General features: G+C 37.2%; 1 protein-coding gene across 12 annotated transcripts in view; it reads right to left on the bottom strand.

Moving 5' to 3' along the window:
- Positions 1 to 20,030, bottom strand: part of MYCBP2 (MYC binding protein 2) — a 216,002-nt gene that overhangs the window by 119,608 nt on the left and 76,364 nt on the right. For 11 of the 12 annotated variants that reach the window (XM_076362465.1, XM_076362483.1, XM_076362491.1 and 8 more), the window contains exons 18-21: positions 17,923 to 18,030; positions 8,923 to 9,042; positions 8,395 to 8,476; positions 1,169 to 1,286 (exon numbers count right to left, since the gene is read on the bottom strand). In XM_076362465.1, the coding sequence (XP_076218580.1) occupies positions 1,169 to 1,286; positions 8,395 to 8,476; positions 8,923 to 9,042; positions 17,923 to 18,030 (428 nt within the window). The remainder of the gene's footprint in view (positions 1 to 1,168; positions 1,287 to 8,394; positions 8,477 to 8,922; positions 9,043 to 17,922; positions 18,031 to 20,030) is intronic. The other variant, XM_076362532.1, reaches the window with a different exon arrangement.

The raw sequence follows: 20,030 nt of genomic DNA, 5'->3' as shown, positions 1-20,030 counted from the left end.
TTGAGCTTGTCTTGACTTTATGAGGCTTTCAACAAACTTTCAAGCATTACAATATTAAAACCAGATGCATAGAACAGGCAGTCTAAATATGGTCTAAATTTATTTTTTCTTTTTCTAAAAGAAAAAACCCTCCGTCAACAGACAGGCTTTTAAACCCTATTTCTGAAAGTGAATTTGGTTTTTCAGGGGCTAGGTTTCACTGCAAGTCAACAAAGCTTAAACTTTTATGTGTCCAAGTCACTTTTGACAAAAACATGGACACCAAAGCTCTTACTTAAAGTTTGAAAAACAACAAAATATTACCTAATGTAGGAGCCATCTTGTGGCACATGTAATTCAAAACATGACTTTCCAAATCTAAAATTTCAGTCTTCACCTTTTTATTTTTTTTTTTTTTAAAGAGATTTCAAAAGGTGCAATTTCTCTTCTGTTGTGTTTGGCAGTACATAGTTTTCAAAGCATATAAAAATAGCTCAATACCTATACTCTAGCTTTTGCCAAAAGACCGTTAGTGGGAAAGCATGAACAACAGACGACTCTGGAGAGATTGCAGTGAGGGATATTTGCAAAGACAATGAGGCACAAAGGCCTCAAGTCAGGACGAAGGGGAACTAAACGATGTTGAAGTGCTTATTCAGTGAATATAAGAATGGATTCTACATGGACACAGGAGAATATATGCCATGCAGATATGAAATAAGAGTACCAGAGTTATGCTGTGTTATACTGAGCAATAAACTCCCCTCAAGTGTAAGCATAACTTCTGCAACTCGTTGCCGTTTCTATGAAAGAAAACAGGACACTTATTTTTTCTAACGAATGTAGACAGATAGGTAATAGAATATGCAATAGATATGCAATAGATACTTATTTGCAACCGAGCTTGCAACAGTAAGAGTTTGAGAAAACTGGTGTACCTTATAAAATAACCCAGTTTTAAATCACCATCTTCATTAAAACATAAAAACCACCAAGAATTTCTGGCATCATGCTTTTCTAACCACAACAATATTAGAGGCCACATTTTTAAACATAACAGACAGAAAAGACATGCAGAAATCATGAGTAGCTCTACAAGAGCAAGTATAAACAAACAGTTTTGAAAGGTCTTTGAACAATGTATTAACTACTAGCTTATTCCCATAAGTAAATATTATTATTTCCTTACTGAGAAACTTCCAAATGTGAAAACCTGGCCATCCATTAAGAGAATAGCTGTATGGTTGCTCCCAGCAGTAACTTGTGTACTAGGACCTGGTAATGCTTGCACCAAAGTGGGACATCCCCTGTATCAAAATAAATTAATTTTGTATCAATACATGCTTATGCAACATTTAACACATACATTAGTATTGTAAGGATTTCAATCACTGTGAAATATATTCACTATGTTCACATACTATATGGAACCAGAGTCAAGCAACATCTTACATATTAAATGAACAGAGGTTTGAAAGACTGTACGGCGTATTTAAGTTTATGCCCCCCTGTTACTGGGAACCAGATCAAGTACCCTCTCTTCAGTTAAACTCACAAATTAGCATAGAATAAAAATGGTTAATTTAATATATAATTGTAGAATTACATTAACATTACTTTAGTTACACTAATATATATGTATGTATATAAAATATATTGCAATGAACTGTAGCAGTAAAAATTCTGTAGTGAGGACACTGGTTAAGCACTTAACAAAACTGTTAGCATTATGAAGCAATCAAAGCCTTATGTGGTTGGTACCCTAGTACAATTACCGGATGCAATATTGATATGGCCCTCCTAAGATCACTCTCTAGGGAATTATAAAAGAAAGAGAAGGTCTACCCACCTCCATCAGCTTTCTAATGGAGAACAAGGCATTAAAAAACTGCTATCCGTCAAACTCAGACTCAAGAAAGAACAAACTTCTCCAGATCTTTCTTGAAAACAGTTTGAAAAAGTCTAATCCATGTGCCTCCCAAATATGAACACGTATAATTTCCCATTCCAGTAAAAATGAAGGAGAAAAAACCCATTAGTATGTTCAAGAAGCAAAGAAAGAAAACTTGAAGTGATGACTTAGAACAGAAATAGCAGAAAAGATAAAAAGAAAGAAGTATGAGATATTAAAACTAAAATTTTTATCTCAATCCCAACAAAGTGAACAGGAACCTACAAGAACTGTACCAGACTTTGAATTCCATAATGAATGTCTACCTAGACTTCAAATTTATTGTGGACTTAGAAAGACTGTGAATTTTAAGAACAAGTTATTCCCAAATAACTCTATGTTTAGGAAATCTGACCCCAGAGAACAGCAGTACTATTTAAACTTACTTTTAAACACACTTTCAAAGGAGTTTAATCTAAAATAAGAACAGGTTGTCTTACGCTGGAATAAAAAAAAAACCATCAGCCCATGGTTACCTAGCAATTGTTTAGCAGTTGATATACAAAAAAATGGGTTATCTGCACGTTCTGGTTTTGGTTGAATTGCAGGTAAAACAGAAGTCAAGAAAGTAGGAGGAAGGAGCGGCATCGTAATCAGTGGGGAAAGGGAAAGGGTAGATGGGAAGATGCGAACATATGGAAATGTGGCACAGAGGAATGCAGCATGAAGATAGGTTGGTGACCTGAAGGAGAGGGAACACAGGTATACAGAAAGAAATTATTCCTTCGTGGTGAATGTAGCTTCCAGTGGGTGACTCTAGTGGAGATGGAGAGACTGAAGGGTAGCATAAAATTTAGTAGAGGATGCAGAACATAAATTTAGAAGCCTTTGTTGGTCTATAGGCACATGGGTTTGGACACCAGTAAGATTTGGGCAGGAGTGTTGATCTGCTTGAGGGGAGGAAGGCTCTACAGAAGGGTCTGGACAGGCTGGATCGATGGGCCGAGGCCAACTGTATGAGGTTCAACAAGGCCAAGTGCCAGGTCCTGCACCTGGGTCACAACAACCCCATGCAGCACTACAGGCTTGGGGAGGAGTGGCTGGAAAGCTGCCCAGTGGAAAAAGACCCGGGGTTGTTGGTTGACAGCCGGCTGAACATGAGCTGGCAGTGTGCCCAGGCAGCCAAGAAGGTCAACAGCATCCTGGCTTGTATCAGAAATAGCGTGGCCAGCAGCAGTAGGGAAGCGATTGTCCCTCTGTACTCGGCACTGGTGAGGCCGCACCTCGAATCCTGTGTTCAGTTTTGGGCCCCTCACTACAAGGACATCAAGGTGCTGGAGCGTGTCCAGAGAAGGGCAACGAGGCTGGTGAGGGGTCTGGAGAACAAGTCTTATGAGGAGCGGCTGAGGGAACTGGGACTGTTCAGCCTGGAGAAAAGGAGGCTGAGGGGAGACCTCATCGCTCTCTACAACTACCTGAAAGGAGGTTGTAGCGAGGTGGGTGTCGGTCTCTTCTCCCAAGTAACTAGTGATAGGACGAGAGGAAATGGCCTCAAGTTGCGCCAGGGGAGGTTTAGATTGGATATTAGGAAAAACTTCTTCATGGAAAGGGTTGTCAAGCATTGGAACAGGCTGCCCAGGGAAGTGGTGGAGTCACCATCCCTGGAGGTATTTAAAAGACGTGTAGATGTGGTGCTTAGGGACATGGTTTATTGGTGGACTTGGCAGTGTTAGGTTAACGGCTGGACTTGATGATCTTAAAGGTCTTTTCCAACCTAACCGATTCTATGATTATACACAGACACACAGAGCAAAGTCTAGCAGCACCAATGATGAAACATTTTAAAAACAGAAGAAACATTACATTTGCCTCCCGTGTAACTTTACGGAAGCTCAAAAAGGCACTGAAGCAGAAAAAAAACGTAATTAAGAACTAATCCAAAAGCATTCCTGTTACAGGGAAATATTTTGGTTAAAGTTTTTTTTCTCTCCCTCAAAATTACGGTAGCTGCAGGCATGGAATTATCAGTCCTATGCTTTTTTTAAAAAAAAATTGAACGTTTCGTCTATTATTGCATAAAAGCTAATCTATTATCACCAGAACTATTTATCTTTCTGTTTTGCCAGAACATTCTGAACGCTGTGTATGATATACCCTTGGCAGCAGCAGAGCAAAACCAGACAAGCAACTAATGTAGAGAGATGTAATATATTATCCTCTTTTATTAAGAGGATTTATTATCCTTCTTTTATTAAGATCACCCAGCTTTTCGAATGGCCAACTACAATGTATCAACTAAAGAAATGAACAGGAAAAAGTTTAAGACATTTAACTATGTCAAAAAAAAAAAAGTAAAATTACAAAAAAATAGTTTTCACTTCATAAAAGGAGGAAAGATTTGGAAAAACGCAGTAAGCCAGTTTGACTTATGTATATGGAATTTAAAACCTGTGATACTATTGAGTATTCCCCTATCCCTCTTAAACTCAACATGGAAAAGCTCAGCATAGACACTTAAGAGTCTGAGAGACTCTTCGGACAAAGTTTTGACAACCAGGGTTTCTCCATTTGAATGGGAGAAAGCAAGAAGTATTCTTCTGGGATGGAGTTGAAGGACACATTGGTGTCAAACTCACAGATTCTTTTGCTTCTGGGTATGATGCAGGTACTTGACACAGGTCAATCACAAAAGACCAGCCTCAACTATACAGAAAGTAACCTGAGATCCCTTGGGAAAATGGCAAGATTGCTGAATGAAAAGCAGCATATACACATGCATCAGCTAACTCAGGATCCTGCAGAAGGTCCAAATGCATTGTGGCTGTCCACACCGAAACCCTCTTCCATCCTGAAGGGTAAGCATTTCTGGGAGCAGATGTGGTCTTTGAAAACTCGTCCTGCATTAACTGTTCGAACAATCGCTGTCCATGGTACTTCTCCAGGCAACAGCTGGCTGTCAGGTCCAGTAAGATGTCACTTGCGGCAGCTGACCATGGTGCTGTAAATTCAGGTTCACCATGGGCTGTTACTGTGTAACAGGTAAAAGGAAACCAGTATAACTTCTGTCAATTGCAGGCAGAGTTTTTTTGGTTTTCTGTGTTTTTTTTTTTTTTTTTTTTTTTTAAAAAAGGAGATTTTTAGATTTTAGAGGTAACTGGAAGTTTGGTGAAGAGATGTAAATAAGACCTGCACTCCACCACTGAAGTAAAACAATCAGACAGTGCACCTAGAAACACGGTCCTATCAAACCGAGAAGATGGAACACATTTTTTTTTTCTAGAGGTATTAATAGGATTTAGTCTCTATGCTTTGTCTTCAAACAGAACATAGCTGACTGTCCATGGAAGGTCTGCTCAGTTTTCTTCCATGTTGTTGTTGAACCTTCGGAAGCAAAATCACATCAGGATTGTCTTACTTCAGTTGTTCCATTTCTGGAGCTTGACTGCCAGATCACGTGCTTGCTAATGTAGTGCTGAAGTCGACAGTTTGTACAAGAAATGCAGGCAAATTTTGAACAATAACAGAAAGACCCAGGAGTTTTAAGTCCCAGCTTCTTGAGAGAAGCATCAGCAAAAAACAGGTCTTTGCTTACCTGAATACAAGACATGCTATTTTTCACCAAGACTAGATACTGCAAAGCATTTCTTGCTTCCACTGAGTTTCTATCCACCAGCATCTAATTTGAGGAGAATACAAGCAGAGACTGACAAATCCTTCATGTAGTGAATATCTCATCGACATCTGCCACTGTGGATTTTATAAAAGAAAGCCTACACAGACTAGTTTAATGGTTCCACCATACTGGTATGGAAAAAATGGCCTCCCAGGAACCAGATCACTTGCATTTTTAAGTGGTCCATCTGTGAATGGCTGAAGTCTTTGCTGGAGAAAAAAAAAAACAAACCACCACCACTTGTGCATATTGCTTGTTCCTCCACATCATTTCAGTTCTATTAATGGTTTATTGAGAATCATATCGTCCTGTTCATCTGCTGTTTTGTTTGCTTGTGTGCACAAAAAATAGTCGGAAGTCCTTCTAGGGAATGCAATATGCCTCACTGCTGCTGAAGTAGGAGGAAGAATTTGTGGTGTTTACCATACTCTAATAGAGGAGTCCAGAATCTCCTTAATTAAGGAGAAAGACATGTCTGGTCAGGTGCGCAGAATTCAAAATAGTTAAGCATTTTCAAGACTTTTCAAAACATAGTCTTACTACTAAGTCTTTACACTGCAAGACAGAAGTCTCTGAAAGGATAAGTCATCAATCGCTGCCCAGGAACTTCCATCATTGCTTCATCTGGCAATGAAGATGGCTCCCTCAGATGAAAATGAGTGTTCCTGCATTTCCCTGTCAGTTCTTGTTTTCAGGGGCCCCCATATTTAGGTATACTAGCTAGGCTGCCTCAATATTACTTCCTTTTTTTTTTTTCCTCCCCTCTCTCTCTCTCTCTCTCTCTCTCTCTCCCAGAAACACAGTAGAGTATCAGTTCCTGGATTCAGAAGATGATGGTCTTCCTGAGGTCAATACAGGCAATGTGACACACTGCATGACTGACATACCACTGACCTGGCTGGAGCTGGCCATCTGAGCACCACTGCGTCCCAACTGAGGTGGAACTCTGCATAAGGATTCCCTGTTTCCTTCTCTGAATCCCTTACTGTGAGGACAGAGGAGAGATCTCTACTTAAAGCTGGAAAAAGAAGTACATCAATGAGGAAATTATCATTTGAATGATGGTGCTAAACAGCAATATAGTACTATAGCCAGTTCTCATGCACAGGACATACTCCAAATATCTTCATGGCTTTTTTCAGACACTCTGTAGGGTCTGTTGTAGAACGATACAAAGGTCAGTGCCAAGTCGCTTGTACCTCCTCAGCTTCTAGGCCTGGTCAAGCGCTATCCTTTGGCACCGGATGTTTCATATTCTCTTCTATGATCTCACTTGGAACTACATTTGGTCTCCATCCAGTTTCTGTCTAAATAAGCAACAGATGTGGGCTTTACTGCCTGAAATTCTGACAGATACAGCAGATAGCTCCGATGCCTTCAGAAAAGCCAAGCGATTTCATCAAAGTTGGAAATAGGAGACAGTAAGTTACCAGTACATATGCCACTGCTGTTTGTACCTCTTCAGTCTTTAAGACAGAAACAGGCCTTAATCTAGCAGTGACTTGAATTGCCAGCTAAAGCAGTTGTAGCTTGGAACAAGTATCCAAGAATTTCCAGGAATGAAAAACAGAGTACTTATCTGTACTATGGCTCTACCATAGGCTGAAACACAGACTGCATTCACCAGTCCAATGCAAACTGAGTAGGGATAACAGTTTAGAGAGTACCATTAGGCACAGCAGTCAATACAAAGTAACACTTCCAGTAAACTTTCTTCCTTCCTTCCCTCTCCCCCTTTTGTTTAGTGAATCCAATGAAAGTTTTAAGATGATGAAGATTTCTTCAGAAACTTGACAAAAGAAATGATTTGGAAGTCTCCAAAGAGATTAGGAGGACAGATGTTCAGTAATTTTCATCTCACTGCTACAAGAGAAATGACAGAACTGAAGACAGGTCATGGATGCTCCACTCGGTACGCCTTTTACATAAGGATACTGGGCATTACTGGACATACACAAAGCCTCAGTGATTCCTACTATTCAAAATCCCCTGTCTTATGTGTTATATGATATATGTACATGACCAAAGAACAACATTATTACATTTCCTTTTATGGCAGGAATCCGATTTTTTATTTTAGTAAGTAGATAAGATAATAAGGATGAGATACTAAGCGTGAGATTGAGCTTCACATTAAAGACACCTATATTTAATTTTCTATGCTCTCACTGTAGTCAATGGAGATCAAGCCCATAAAGTTTACAGAGCTACTGAGCATACCTAAAGTAGATTAAGTAGTGGTGGTTAGTCAAATAACTCTCCACACACTGTTGACTTCTCTATTTCCATTGACCGCAAAGAAAGCACACATCACTCTCATGCTGACATCCAAAATAAGTGTCTACAAAATGCAGCTGAGACCCAAGCTTAGTGACTTAATTTTGGAGATTAATAATAAACAAAAATGAGATTTTATCATAAGTGAACTGCTGTCAATGATGTAACAGAAACAGGTTAATCTAGGTTTACAACATCATACCATCTGAATTATTGCATATGTAGTATTTTACAGAAATAATGAAATTTTAATGAGATTTCAATGTCATTCTCTCATATATGTAGGGAGAATTGAAGAGACAGAACCATTTCAAACTCAGTTGTCAAAGCTATGCTAATAACTATGCACAGAAGCCTTAATGTATTAAACAAATTACTTATACAGTACAACAGTACTGTTACTGTATCTATATCCAGGGGGTTATGCAGAGTAAGTGCAGAACAAGAGCTTATCAACTTTATTTGGACAATATTTGAATTTTCACACTTGCTAGCTACAGAGAAACAGGAATTTAGCCACTTTTTATGCAGCAGTACAGCAATACACAATCACGTCCTTTAATTACAAGCTCACCTGGAATTAACATCACCATGTCCAAGTTGCCCATGCTGCCCATATCCAAATGTGTAAACATCACCATTCTCCATCAAAACCACTGAAAAAAACAAACAAAAAATAAGACTATTTTTCTGATATATGCACATGTTAACACGGTACTGCACCAGTGCTGGTTAGCCTTCCTGAGCAGCACACTTAACGATCCCTACTGAAACACTCAGAGATCTATACCAGATTCCACAACCCATCACAGCTAGCATCTCTATGCAGGGCTAGAGCTGTGCCATGCAGGTATTTTCAAATGACTCAAAAATTGCTTAAAAGCTCTGATGTAACTCAATATATGATACTTATAGTCCTTTTCACTATTGAAGGACAGCGTAGTAGGCTACAAAATGAGACTGCAACCTTTTCAACCTTTAACACACCTGTGTACATCCTTATTGAAAATTAAACAGAAAGCAGTGAAAACACATACAGCAACATTAAAAAAAAACAACAAAAATTCTAAGCTATAATTAACATTGATTTATTTATTTTTACCTGAATGGTGAAATCCACAACTGACTTGCACGGCTCGCAGTTCACAGTCAAAGCGGACAGCCCCTGGTGGATAGGTTGTGATTTTGCTGGCATCCTTCTCACCTCTTTCTCCACTTCCATCTATAAACAAAACTTATAATTATATCCCATGTCTTCTAGAAGAGTTACATTAGAAGAACGAATAAAACAAGAATAGTAAATAACTCCCCACCCCCCCATTTGTAAGGTAGGAGAAAGAACTCACAGAATAGTGAGAGAGACAGCTCAAAATGTGGCATCAAAGTAGACGTGAAAAGATGACAGAAAATCTACTTCTAAACAACCTACTACAAAGTTACACACTGGAAAATATCACATCCTCTAAAGCAGAAACTTCCAAAAAGCACACAAAAATGGCCAGCCAAACAGGAAATTCAAACAGCTTCAGAAGTTTTGCTTAACAACCATCACTTTCACTCTTCAATAAAATAGCATTATGAAGGAGACAGAAAGCACTGTAGTTAAATTCAATAGGCATAGCCTGGTCTATTTTTTTTTTCAATTACTACTTGTTAAGGATTTTACTTGACTCCAACTTGGCCATATAGCCCTTCAATTACTTATGCAGCTCATTTCTAACAATGCCAACATACTCACTACTAGCACATCTGTTTCCTGTCCGTTTCAGATGCATTTTTAGACATTGTTTCTGTGATTTCTTTTAGTAAGTATGAAGTGCATTATTGGTTCCTAAAGTCAAACTGCTCTTGCATCAGATAAAAGCACTGAAGTGACAAGTAAGTGTATTACTTATAAACTTCTTGAAAGCCACTATCTTCTCCAGGAATCAGAATGTTTGTCATCTAACAATTACAGTACAATTAAATTATATGGTCACAAGGTCACAGAGGAAGGTGGTTTCATAATACTAGCAGGAAACCAACATGACAGAAATAGACAACATGCTTATCATCATTAAAACACCTATACTTCTGTAGAAAGTGGGCAATGAAAACTCTAAAGAAAGTGCATTTTCACAATGAAAAATCTCATATATGACTTCAGTCACACTGTCTAGCATAGAGAAATGAGAGAAAATACATGAAGTGAAAAATAACTGCACAAAGGAGATTCCATATTCTTCCTACGATAATTCTGACCGATTACTGCTTTATTAACAAAATTGATACAGGGAAACAATTGCTGCTCGAAGTATTCAAGGTGGTGTTAACTTAGATCTGTATTTGTAATTTCTACATGTTTTCCTGAATAATCATTAGTGGAAGTCTGAATTCTGCAACTTCATTATTCATGGTGTGCAGCATAGCACTTACAGACTTACAAGTTTCTTAGACTTAAAATATAATTCTGTTTTTATACATATTGCTCAAACTTTCTTTCCTTTTTATTGCATAGAAACTGCTGATACAGTAAAGTAATTTCAGCACTTTTATTACAAACCAGTTTTAACAAATTTTACTGTTCTGGAAATAAAGCTCTTTTCTAGTGATGACTGAGTACAGAAATTATATGAATATGTAGTTTACATCTGTAAAGGAACAGGGCATATAGGTATTAAGTAATGCTTTTGAAGAATTAGGTTTAATAGCATAGGTAAAGGATCCCTTTGAAAATGTGGGTGCCCTTCATCAAAAAGAATTGCACTTGCACTACATGTTGGATATGCATGAAATGGAGATGTGATAAAGGAACTGTCTGGCTCTAAGAATTGCCATGGGATTTTTGAGGTTTTTCCAACAGCATCAGTTGTGTACTACCAGACTGCATGCACATTAGAAGAAATGTTTCTGAAGGTCTGTCTGCAGCTTTTTTTGTATTAACAACAAAAGCAAATACAAAGAGACAGAACCACTATTTAACAACAACAACAAAACCCCCTGAAAATACAGAATTTTTCCTCCTAGTCAAGTAATTCTGCCTTAACACGCGTCTAGTATTTTAGTTAACAATTTGGCTATTTCTCAAACACAGTACCTTTGAACTTTTTATGCCTACTTTTGCATTAAACTCTACATGCCAAAGTAATCAAGAGATGGTTCTAAGGGCTAATATTGCCACCAGAATTATTTATTCAGCAAGCAGCCTACTTACTGCTTCCCTCCTTCACACAAGCTTTTCGGACAGAAGCAGAAAAAAGCTAATTGTTCTGGAAGTCTACGTGTGGCCCGTCTCCCCAACTCCCTCAATCACTGATAACTGTCAGGAAAAAGGTAAGCTCTCCCACTGTGCAAATGCACTTGAACAGTCACCTGCCAGGAACGCACATGTCCAGTAAGTATGTGTCATGGCTGCATGCACTTCCTACAGTGAAATGAACTAGACACACAGCAACCATGTCACCTATGCACAGTCGACTATATTAACAAAGTTTAGCAGAAGTTGTATTCTGGTCATGTAACAGTGGCATACCAAGTGATCTGTAGACACCTGAAGAGGTACATGTCCATTTCCTGCCTCATTGTAAGAAAAACATACTGCTCTTAAGTTCTTCAACAAGTACTAATAAATAGTTGAGGATTGTTGTTTTCTCAAATGATAAATATGTGATACTGCCTTTAAATAAAATATGATTCTAGATATATTCCCATTTTTTCCAAAGTTGCAAATGAAAGCATAACACTGTATTACCCTTAAGGAAACACTAAATACTACTGTGCAAGATGTAGAGACAAGTACATTCACATGAAACAAAGTTTGCAATTCCTTATCTGAGAAATAAATTTATTTTAAAGAAAAAAATTTTACAGAGTTGGCATTTTCAAATTCCAAAGCTAACTTCTCAAAGCCTTTAAGACTGCAGGAATAGAAGCAACTGACTTCAATACATATCTTTCTTTGCTTAAGTGTGAAATTTGCAAATTGAAAACGGAACTCCTCTCAGCCTTCTTTGTGTGGTTAGTAACCATCTCATGAGTTTTGAATCAGCTGGATCTTCGAACTTGATAAGCACTCTAAAATAATTTATGTGCGGTAAGTACAAAACCCTTGTAAAAAAAAGTAAGATTCAGCTAGTCTTGGTTAGGGAAAAAAAATGTCTTTTGACTAAAATATACAAAACTAAATAGAATATCACTACTTACCTTTAAAGCATACTTTTGGGCTATACTGTTTATCTGTATACTCCATTGCATGGCCAATGCGTATCATTTTTCTAGCAGCACTAGCCAGGAGAACCAAGTTCTACAAGCTCTTACACTTAGAGATAAGGCTGCAAATAAACTGGGTCATCCCCTTTCTTTTCAGTACTTTCACAGAGTCAAAATTTTTTTAGATATGTGAGCAAAAGGTGGATGCAGAAAGCTTATTTGCACGTGTCTTGAGGAACAATTGTAACTATGGAGATACATGCTTGCTTTTCTTCAAACAATTGTGCACGTATTCATTTCGTTAGAAGTAATATCAAAACAACTGTTCCTAAAAGGGAAGCATAGAAAAAAAAAAGACTACTGAAGCAGAGACTCTCCTGGTTGAATGAACGGAACCTTGTAAGCAGAGCAAGTTAGTACTTCCAGTGTTATCCAACTGGACTACCACTGAATAGAAACTCTGACTCTTTCATCTCTCTCAGAGAGAAGAAAGCACCAAGGAAAAGCTCCAAAGTGCTTCCTGCTGTCAGCACTGAGGGGTGGGCTACATGAACAACTTCACAATGATGGGTTTCTATCCTGGTTATCTTATACAGTTGGGGAAGGAAAACAAGATAACTGGAAATACAACCAACCAAACCCCCCGCCCCCATTCCTTACAGAATTCTTAACTCCTGAAGACATTTTTTCACTCAGTGAAACATGCTCAAAAGTTCTCTTGGCTGATATTGCTACCACAAAAAAAAAGCTGCTTTCCAGGAATGAAGAAAAAAGCTCATTCAGTCTCAACAGCAAGTCAAATCATAACCTATAAATGAGAGTTCTGCTGGCAAAAAAACACCCCTAACATTGTTACAGAATGGCATCTCGAACCCTTGGTCCAGCCCCAAGGAAAAACATTTTGTTAGTGTTCCTCAGGTGCAGTAAGGGTGATGATATTTCATTTCTCACTGACCATCTTTGGAGGAGGGAAAAAGTGCTTCTAAAGATGTTAAACGTGTTTCTTCTCCCCACAGATGAAAAGCTTTAACGCAATATGACCGTACACAAAAAATTCTTAGAATAACTGCCTCTTTATACCACATCATTTGCCAACAAATCTGTGTTCAGTTCAGCAGTGATTACCCAAAGCAAGCATATCAGTCAAGTTACTGGTTAGTATCTGTGATGTTCAACCCTCACAGGATGTTCTGAATGCCTTAATATTATCTATAGGCTTTATACACAACATTACTTGAACAAATCAGCCTGTGACTGCAGCTTCTTGGCTGTCCACCACAGGCTTCAGCTGAAATACCTGTAAACCAGTATTACAGCTACAGTGCAGGGGGGAAAGCAACCTACCTCTGGTTGTAAAAATCATCCATCCTATGAGGGCAGAAAAAAAAAAAGTAAGTCTGTTGGATGCTTGAGAGGTTGCTACAGAGCTTACTTGAGCTTATAGGTGAAATTTGATAGGCACAATCACAAGTGCATAACACTTATGATAATGTGATAATAAACTTGCATTCTAGTTACAAATTCAGTCATAACTGTGTCCTGAATTTTTGTACCCATATCGGCTTACCTGTTCAGCTCAGCTAAAAAGTAAATGCAAACAGGAATTTACTGGCCAAAACATTTATTTGATTATCTGACCTGGACGCAAGCAAAACTGCAACACTGAGCAATGGCAAAGTACATCCATCATCTCCATGTACTTATTTTTCTACGCTATATGAATACAAACCAGAAGAAGTGTATTTGACAGCATGAATTCTTAGGTATTTTCTGTGACCCAGACAGCTTGCCAAATAGAAACGTATGTTTTGGACGAGCAGAGAGCCACCTCTAGCCTCTTTCCAACAGAGGACTGAAACCACAAAAACTACTTTCAATGTTGTCTTCTTAAATTAGGTATTCAGCTTTAATTCACAGGTAGACAAAAAGGTATACATTTATGAGTTACTTTATTCTCTGCAGATACCAAAGGGACCTTACGAAGTGACAAGGATAACTTTTCAAATCATTTAACAAGTGTAATTTCTGGAGTAAGTGATTTAAGTGGTGGGTTTCTTTGAGAGACAAGGAAGCAGCAACAATTTATAAACTCTAGAGAATGAATCAAAGCTCTTATCAATGCTATACTTTATCCACCCATTCAACAGAGGGAATTTCTTCAGCAGTTTCTTCTTCCTCTATCAGCTACTGCTGGTCCTGCTTTGTTTATGATTTGCAATGGTTCACAGCCATAAGTCTCCATTTGCAGTATATGACATGAAGAGTTATTCCTAACCTCTTAAAATTCTGGGCCACTTCATCTAATTAAATTTAACCCTCCAAAAAGAATTACTGAATGATGGGGAAGAGAGGGGCTGGTATGAAAGATGATAAGGAAGTCTGAATAGAGAGCCAAAACTCATAATAGCAAAAAAGGTATGTTATAAAGAAAGTCAACTTCGTTATTAATAATTGTTATTGACAAATTAATATTTGTTGTCATGACAACACATGACCACAGCTGCTGATTACGTATGCTTGTGAGGTTTGACATACTCTCGCATTCTTCAAGCCTCAAATTCCAAGAAAGTCCTTGTCTGAAGTGTCTCCTTATTGATGGCAACGTGTAAAAACCTAGTAAAGAAAAAGTGGCTCTGGAACAGTTTTGGTGCAACTTTTATCTTCTTGAGCAAAGAGAAAAAGTCTTAAGCAACATCGCTTCAGTTGTGTTTTGAACTTCTTTAAGAACACTTAGCACATGAAAACAAGACTATCAGACTATGGAAATGTCAATATGAAACATATAAAGACTCCAGTATCATTCACTTCTATTAAGTCTTAGATGTAGGTTTTCATTATCAGCTGTCTTTCTCCAGTGAGTGCTTCAAACTACTTTACCTTTCAGACGGCGTATTTTACAATTAAAAAGTAAATTACAAGTAAATTTTCTTGAACTTCTGATAATTTTGTATTAGCATTTGCAAAATGGTTGATACATAGCTTGTTCCATCCATGCAGGTTCAGCTTCATCTAACCTTTGTCCTTTTGAGGGTATTTGGTTTTATACTGTGCAGAACATTTTTTTCATTGCCACTACTCCCAAATAAAGGAAAATGGTGGCATTTGCTTGCAGAATCTTAATTGACTCAAGGAGCTTACTTTGTTTTTAATTGCTACTCCGTTCATTTCTACAGTTGAGAAAATTCTACAGACTTTCATTAATCTTTTTTACTCAGATCCTCAGTGATGAAGTCCACAAGGATTGGAGATGCAGACTGGGAACTCACTACCTCATTAAAGAATGAGGATGAAGCACAAGCTCATTTTTCTTCTTAGTGTCAAAGCACTCCATGAATACCAAGAAGTGGTACCTACTCCTTTCTATCTATAAGTGCGATGGAGACACAGACATTGATCAGAAGGATTATGATTGTGCTTAATAAGCATCTTTTGTAATAACAAGGACCTTGATATGCAGATGCTATAAATGCGAAATGAGTAGATGACAATGCCAAGCTTTCCAGAAAATGGGTATTTGACGAAGTTGAATGAGTTTTCAACTGGGCAATTCAACAAAAGAATTCCATAAGTGAAAAACATGTAGATTTGATAATATGTACAAGTACATATCAAATATACTATTTTATTTAGGCCATAATTGTCAGTCCTGAAGCTGTTCACATTCAAGTTTAAATATCATTACCAAGAGAAGCTCTGCAGCTGCAAATAGAGAAGCAGGAACAGGTAGCAGCAAGTTTAGTCTGGCCTCATCAGCACTACCAGTTGAAATAAATTTTCCTTGCCCGAAGATTTTGAAGGTCTGGTTGCTGTGAGGAGTTACAGACTACTTTAGCAGAAACCTCTGAAGAATGCCAGTTTGGAAAGCATCACATTCAAAAGTGAAACAAAAGAACATGTTGATTTCAATGTTATAGAGTCCTTTTACTTAAGTCAACATCCCTGCCTCAGATTGCTTGATTATTGCTTTTACATTCTATGTATAGTAAGAGAGGCATGCCTTTTAAAATGAGGTATACTTATCTTTTTCATGATTCCCACCTTCCCCATTACTTTGATAACAACCCACTTCATCAGTTTTCCTTTTTCCCTTGGAAGCTCTTCCAGAAGTTATGAGGCATTTCTAGTTTCTAGTGGAATTTATGGTTGTCTTTTGAGAAGCAATCTTCTGAGGCAGAGAAAGGTCTCAAAGTTTACTTGCTCAAAGATGTTACAATCTTCCTTATCTGTTTAGCATGAGACACAAAGAACTAAAAAACTGAATGTTTCTTTGCATATAGTCTTCCTCAAGGAAAAATAAGTGTTCAGTTGTACAGAGCATATCTGGCAAAACCTTTCACCACAATACAGAACTTTGCATTGTTCTTACAACTCCGAGAAGCAATGCAAACCTCAAACTGGCACTAATGAATACACTTTTTGTAAGGAGATGCTTGAGCTGAAGTGAGCTCCAACTACTAACACATGCCAAAAAAGTACAGATGTAGGCAGGATGAGCGTACTCCTTTATGCACTTGCCTATGAAGTCAAGGGCTTGCAAGCAGTACAAGTAGCAGTAGTATGCAGCTCAAGAACACTGGTCGTCAGCAAACTGTCACTCAAATGACAGCATTTAGGTTCTGTATGTTTTGTCTTTCAGCATCCAATCTCTCCCAGGGAGATTATGATAGGTTATTCTATTTAATCCATCAAGACTTAAAGCTCAGGTGATATGTTTTCCAAATAGATTGAATATATGTTATGCAAATACAAAGGATCAGATTCTGCTTTCATTTCCCTAAAATAAACTTAAGAAGATTTCATGATCATGATTATCACACACACACACACAGAAATCATATCCCAAAAGGCTTCAAACTGCCATACAATTTGTTTGCATACATGCCAAATACTATCACTAACTTCCGTTAATTCAGCTGAAATGCGATTCTAACAATTCTTTTCATATTTAGCTATTCTTTAAAAAAAATAGTTGAAGTGTTCCGGGCCCTCACCATTTTAGGAGCTTTCTACTTATATTGATCGGGTCTGTAATCTGTATTTTACATATTTATCCTTTATATATAAATACATATGTACACACACATCTATATACAGATATATGCAAACTACGATCAGATTTGATACATCTCAACTTCAATAAATTCAGTTGAAATTTTTAGTAATACACTACCTGTTACTAAAAAAATAAAAAATAAATCACTTATATCTAAACAAATTAGACATTTAGAAATTCAAGGTATAATGAATTGGCCTTCCAGACATACAAAAACGTCAAAAATATCAAACACACCTCCTTACTTACATTCTGTAAAAGAATGTTTAACTCAGGAATATTGCAGCATAAAACCTGTACTTTGATTTGTATTCTCCCTATTCAAAGCTAGTAAAAAGTGTTGTTTATATAATTTTAAATATTTTACTTCTAAAAAAAAAAAAGCTTGTTAAAAGATAACATGCCTATGAAAAATTTTATGCTAGAATTAAGAAGTCTGAAATTGATATGTTAAAGCAATCACCCCAGATATACAACACAAAGGTTCAAGAAAACAACACAAATGCAATGCAGCAGTCTGAGTCATTGGAAGGTGCTCAAGTTTCCTACAGTAAAATTAAAGAACCTTAGGAATGAGACAGCACTAGAAATGAGAAGAGACACACAGAAAGACAATGCATATTTCATCAAAAAAAAGGAAAGAAAAACAAAGATGATGCAGACTACCAAACATTCACACTTTAAAAAAAAAAAGGTCAACATTTAAATGCATTTCCTTTCTCCTCAGGTAACGTGATACTAACAAGAAGAAAGGCAGAACCCGTTTTGTGCAGTTCTTTGAAAAGACAGATTCAGCGCATGGAAGAAGTGACTGGGAGGATGGGCTTATTTCCACCCTAGCCAATAAGGAAGACCAAATACCTTTGTGCTTGTCCCGTTTATGCTTTAGCTGTGCTGGATGGGGTCTGATTCTGGCTAGAGCCTGTTCTCGATGGTTCATAAAAATAGGACCAGGAAATACAAGGGGGCCTGAGGAGAAACATTTTGCACATGCATAGGAAAGCTCACAAAATGGAAACAGTGTGTTAAACAAAATTCAAATTAAAAGCAATGAAAAAAATGAATAATAATTATATAATAATCTTGTTTTCCTAAATTCAAAGGGCACTAAATAAAAGAAAGTTGTCATTTCTTGATATTAAGACCAAAATATATAAAGAAACAATAAATATCCCACAGTGACAGCTTTACCTGAACTTGTAAGCATGCAACCGTACTCGAAGCAATGGAAATACAATAGACTCATGCTGGAGTAAAATTTGATAGCAAATAGCCATTACTGTCTTTAATAGTTAAAAAGATTAATTATCATGCCTTACATCCTACAACATTACTAATTACAAATACTAATTTGGAACAATATCATCATATCAATGCTAAATTGAAAAAAACATTACCATACAACTGTTTGTAATTACCATATTTAAAATGCAGTTATCACTTATAAAGAAAATAGCTATCCAAAACCACCTGTTCCATGAAGAAAATTATTCAAATCACATGATTTTTTTCTTATCCACTTACTAATTTTGAAATCTATTTAAGTTAATTTTAAAATATTTCCCATTTATGTAAAGGTCTTCAAGAGAAGATTTGTATTTGAAGAAAGCAATGATGTATGTATTTAAAATTTTCTCCAGACCACTTTTTCCTTTTAAAATCTAGATTTCAAAATCTTTTTTTAAATCTAAAATATAGCAGTGCTATATTAAGCTTAATTGAGGCTGATTATATATAGGTCATGGACCAGCAATTTGTTCCTTAAAACTGCATTTTCCCCTCTATTTTAAAGGTTAAGCATGCCACCAAGAATTTCTTTGGAGACATCTCCTTCTTCCGGAAGTCTCACATTCAATGGAAACCATGAATCGGGAGCAGCTAATTCTGCCAAGTGTCACTCTCGCCATTCCACAGGCCCAGACCCAGTCCTTACAGGGACTTTCAAAACAAAACAACAAAACACCCCAAATCAGGCTTTGTGTCATGTTATAAACAGCTCATGTGAAACTCTGAAAACAAGTATTCCTCCTCCTTCTCCAAAATCATTGATACTCTATTTCCTTAGCTGAACTTTACTGACAAGTCAGCTGGCTAACTTTTCATAAATGCCCATTGTCTCAGGTTTCCTGCTGTCAGCTTTAGTCCATCAGTTCCTTCACTAATAGTAAACAGTACGGAAAGAAACTTAAGTGGAAGTTAGGCCAAATCTATCTAGCTTTAGAACCTTCAGATGAAGAAACTTGTCTTCACATAAAGAAGTGTGAGACTTAAAATTCCCTAATTTTAACATTAACTTAAAAAAAGAAAATTAAAAATGTTTTAAAAATCCACTACTGCCTTTCCCCCTAGCTTTGAGATTCACATATGTGTTAGCTAAGATAATGGCCAGAAACCTCATTAATCATGTTTCCACACACAGCATAGATTTTTTGTTTTGGTTCTGCTGTATTTATCTGGACTCTCTTTATCCCAGAATCCCCTTGTTAATTAAGAACTCCTTCTGATGATCGAAGATCTTTATTTGCTTTTGCTTTACCTTCATCTTGCAGATTCTTCCTTTAGTTGTCTTGCTATTGCTCCCACTTTTCAGAGTCTTCTCGCAATTGGAGCTTCCATTTAATAGATACATTTTTGGTAAAGATTACTTTCTGCCAGGCCGCTTGCTGTGTTTAATATCCTACTCCCCAGTGTTTAGACTTACACAAAAAATGATACCATGCTTTTCCTCTTTCCAAGTTGGAGGGGAGATACTGAGGAGTATACTGAGGCAGACCAGGAAAAGGCAAGAAAGGATAGAGACGAATGACAAGCAGATTATGAAAGCTAAAAATGTTTGAGGGACAAAAGATACAGGGGAAAGCTGGATGAAGAACAGGAGAAAATAAGGAAAAAAAAAGAAAGAAAAGAGAAAAAAAGGAAAAAATAATGGAACTTGCTTACTGAGAAGTTCCTAATGAAATGAAAAGCCC

This window comes from Aptenodytes patagonicus, chromosome 1, assembly GCF_965638725.1.
Source record: "Aptenodytes patagonicus chromosome 1, bAptPat1.pri.cur, whole genome shotgun sequence".
In the NCBI taxonomy this organism is placed as follows: domain Eukaryota; kingdom Metazoa; phylum Chordata; class Aves; order Sphenisciformes; family Spheniscidae; genus Aptenodytes; species Aptenodytes patagonicus.
Note: the sequence above shows the minus strand (reverse complement) of the source record. Positions and strands in the feature narration are given on the sequence as shown.